This window comes from Drosophila ananassae, chromosome 2L (assembly GCF_017639315.1).
Source record: "Drosophila ananassae strain 14024-0371.13 chromosome 2L, ASM1763931v2, whole genome shotgun sequence".
Classification (NCBI taxonomy): Eukaryota; Metazoa; Arthropoda; class Insecta; order Diptera; family Drosophilidae; genus Drosophila; species Drosophila ananassae.
The window spans coordinates 15,445,552-15,449,191 of NC_057927.1; the positions used below are offsets into that span (position 1 = coordinate 15,445,552).

The window sequence follows — 3,640 nt, forward strand, 5'->3', positions numbered from 1 at the left end:
TTAATGCTGTTAATTAACATATAATTTAATAACGTAATACAAATGATAATAATAATTATATACATATACACCATAAACGATTTTTAAAGTAAGCTGAATAAAATTGATACATGAGTAACACGTTATAAGCTGTTAAAAATAAATCGAAACCAAATAAAAACAAATACAAATTGTATTGTAGAAATTATTTTAATTGAAGAAAATAAAGCATTATTAATGATATATAATATACACCGGGTAAATGACTATTTATTGCGTATTGCAGTAGGAATATTTTGGATATAGGACCTCTGGTCCTTAAATCGTCAAATCCGCAAGCCAGAAAAAGGTTCGCACTTCCTCCTCGTTCGAGGGCCTGCAGTGCGGCGGTGGTGTGATCAAGGAGTCCCGTAGGGTCTTCATGGCCAGCATGTTGCCTTTCACGGCCTTGGAAAGGTCGATAAGACGATCCGGATAGTGGACTCCGATGAGGCACTCGTACTGTTCCTGCTGCTGCAGATTCATACGCCAGGGCTCGTGTCTGTGGGAGAATTATTAAATATTTTAATTTAAGAAATTTAAACTTTAAAACTCACATAAACTCCCTGGGTACATTCTTCAACTCAGGGACATATTGCCGGATGTAGGCACCGTCCGGGTCAAGACGCTTGGCCAGGGCCACCGGACAGGTCACCAAAGAGGAGTCCAGCAGCCTCTCGAACGCCGAACTGGAGACCCACATCCAGTTGCCGGCGCAGACCGACCAGTCGGCGTCCAAGAGATACCTAAGGAAGTGTTGCACGCCGTGTTCCCAGCTCTGCCACAAGCCGCCTCGGGTCAGGAAGGTAGCCACCGTGTTGCGGAGCACATGGTGGAGCCAACCCTCGGCCAGTAACTGACGCATTGCAGCATCGATCAGCGGAAATCCGGTCTGGCCCAGACGCCATTTCTGCAACTGAGTCTCATCCCGCTTCGCCCAGGGTATGCTTAGGCAGATCTCGTTACCGTCCATGCGGTCGTAGTTGGGATTATTCACGGACATTGTGTAGAAGTACTCTCTCCAAATCAACTGGCCAGTGATGTGGGCTCCGCCCGTCATCTGAACGCCACGTACGCAGGCTCTTAGCTGGACATTCTTGAAGAGATCGTGGACACTCCAATAGAAGCGGCGCACCGAAAGGCATCCAAATCGCAAGTGGGGGCTCATAGACTTGGGCGTTTCCTGGATATTCGGCAGCGCCTGGTTAGGCATATAGTAGCCCTTCTCGAACGCGTGCTGCTCCACCTTCAGACGCTCGTCCAGCAGCAGCAGGGCTTGCCTTTCGCCGCCGCGCCACCTGATCTTGGACAGGAATCCCATGTTGTCCCCGTACACATTAAAGTGTTCCGGAGTGGGTATCTGCTCCAAATAGCCAAGATTGCGCAGCAGCTCTGGGTCCATCTGGACAAAAGAGGCATCCTCCAGACGGGCATCATTGACAGGCCGTGGCGGCAAGCCGAGGATTTGCACAGTGTGCTGTAAAAATTAATTAATTAGAAGGGATATTTTTAACGACCATTTGTATAATCATTTCAAATGTAAGAATGAAAGGGACCGACCATCATGGCCAGAGAGATGCCTTTATCTTTTCCAAAACACACCCAATTTATTTTATATGTGGAAAATGCTTGGGTAGGACAATATGGCTTCGAGCGATGGCCATATCTTTGCCAATAATAATCAGATTCTTCAGCGGAATCCCTTAAACGATTGTTGGATCGATTCTCCATCAATCTGCATCAAAATCCAGAGATAAAATATTTTTGAGATTTTTTTTGAAATTTCCTATGGGTCCCCTTTAAAAGTTTAGAAATGCATGTGAAGGACAATATGGCTCCCAGCGATGGCCATATCTTTGCCAATATTCATCCGATTCTTGAGCGGAATACCTTAAACGATTTGTGGATCGATTCTCCATTAATCTGCATCAAAATCTGAGAACAAAATATTTTTGAGATTTTTTTCAACATTTTCTGGGGGTTCCCTTTAAAAGCTTAGAAATGCATGGGAAGGACAATATGGCCCCCTGCGATGGCCATATCTTTGTCAATATCCATCCGATTCTTGAGCGGAATACCTTAAACGATTTGTACATCGATTCTCCATTAATCTGCATCAAAATCCAGGTACAAAATATTTTTGAGATTTTTTTCAAAATTTCCTGGGGGTCCCCTTCAAAAGTGTAGAAATGCATGGGAAGGACAATATGGCCCCCTGCGATGGCCATATCTTTGCCAATATTCATCCGAGTCTAGAACGGAATACCTTAAACGCTTTCTAGATCGATACTCCGCTAATGCCCATCGAAACCTAATAACAATTTATGTTTTAGCTCAACTGGTTGTGCTACTTACTAAAAACATTTGATATGTAAGAGGTGGAATGCCCCCATTCGTCTCGATCACACTTTGTGGATTCCACAGGGTGTGGGAAACCTTTTCTACGAACTCGATGCCCAATTCGTGGCATAGCGATCGGATGGTCTCGTCCCGATGGTTCCAGATAGGCTCACAGTCCTGTTCCAAGCAGATTTTGTGCAAACGCAGTTGCTCATGCAGGCGCCGAAAAATATGCTCCGGTTTTCCCTCGAAGAGAAGGAGCCGGCCACGTCCATCAGTTAAAGTTTGGATCTGATCATCAATGTCCTGGAGAGAGTCCAACAGGAAGCGCATTCTGTTGTAGCCAACATTTTTGGTTCCTAAAGTAGATATATTTTTATTGTTAAAATTTAAATATGTATTCATAACTTATTCATTAGCTTTCATTAGGAATTCATGGCATAATGGATTTCCATTAAGACTTAATGGTGAAATGTTGCAACTAAAAATGCAAGTTTAAGCCGTTTTGCATATTCAATTGCAACTTAACTGCTATCCGCTCTTCGCCGCAAAACGCAAAACGCTTCTTATCGGTCAAGTTGGACTGCGACTGAGAGAGCGCTCTTCCGACATTTGCACAAAAAGCTACTATAGCTTCCGACCTCCCTATATCTCTCGCTATTTTGCGAATTCACTGGCGCATTCGTGCAACCGGCACCCGCAAATCGCATTAAAACGCATCGTTTGTTTTGCATTAGGTTTTCCCCTTAAAACCCTGTCCCAAACCCCTTCCATTGTGCATCTGAAATGACCAAATTCGCTGACTTGGCAGCGGTCGGAGAGAGAGGAAATATTTGATAACCGAAACAAGTCGCAAGTACATATTAGCTCATACGTAGAACGAGTGTGGAATTACACTCGTGCAGTGGTTCTCTTTTTCAGTCAACACTTTGCATTTGCAAACTCGTTATTTTTCCAGATATTCCCGCAGTTCTCCGATAGCTTTCGATTGATTAATTACCTGCACTCTCTCCATCGAAAATAAAGACAGGTAGCAGGGCTATGCCCTGATCCTTTTCGGCGAGGGCCGCCAACAAAGCAGGATTATCGTGGAGTCGCAATCCGTGTCGGAACCAAATCACATTCGCCCCTCGGGTAGCCATTTTGGAAATGATATTGGAAAGTTTTTCCAGCCGACAATTCCGATCCGATCGACTCTTTTTATGAAAAATATCAAACACGGAATTTATTTTCCACACACGCGACCCGCTCGCGCCGGTTGCTAATTGACGAATGCGAATAC

General features: G+C 44.5%; 1 protein-coding gene across 1 annotated transcript; it reads right to left on the reverse strand.

The window, feature by feature from the left end:
* Positions 1–3,640, reverse strand: LOC6499337 (cryptochrome-1). The gene is made up of 4 exons (XM_001954807.4): positions 3,359–3,640; positions 2,374–2,717; positions 576–1,495; positions 1–520 (listed from the first exon to the last, which is right to left on the reverse strand). The coding sequence occupies exons 1-4, from the start codon at positions 3,498–3,500 to the stop codon at positions 298–300; spliced, it is 1,629 nt and encodes a 542-aa protein (XP_001954843.1). The 5' UTR covers positions 3,501–3,640; the 3' UTR covers positions 1–297.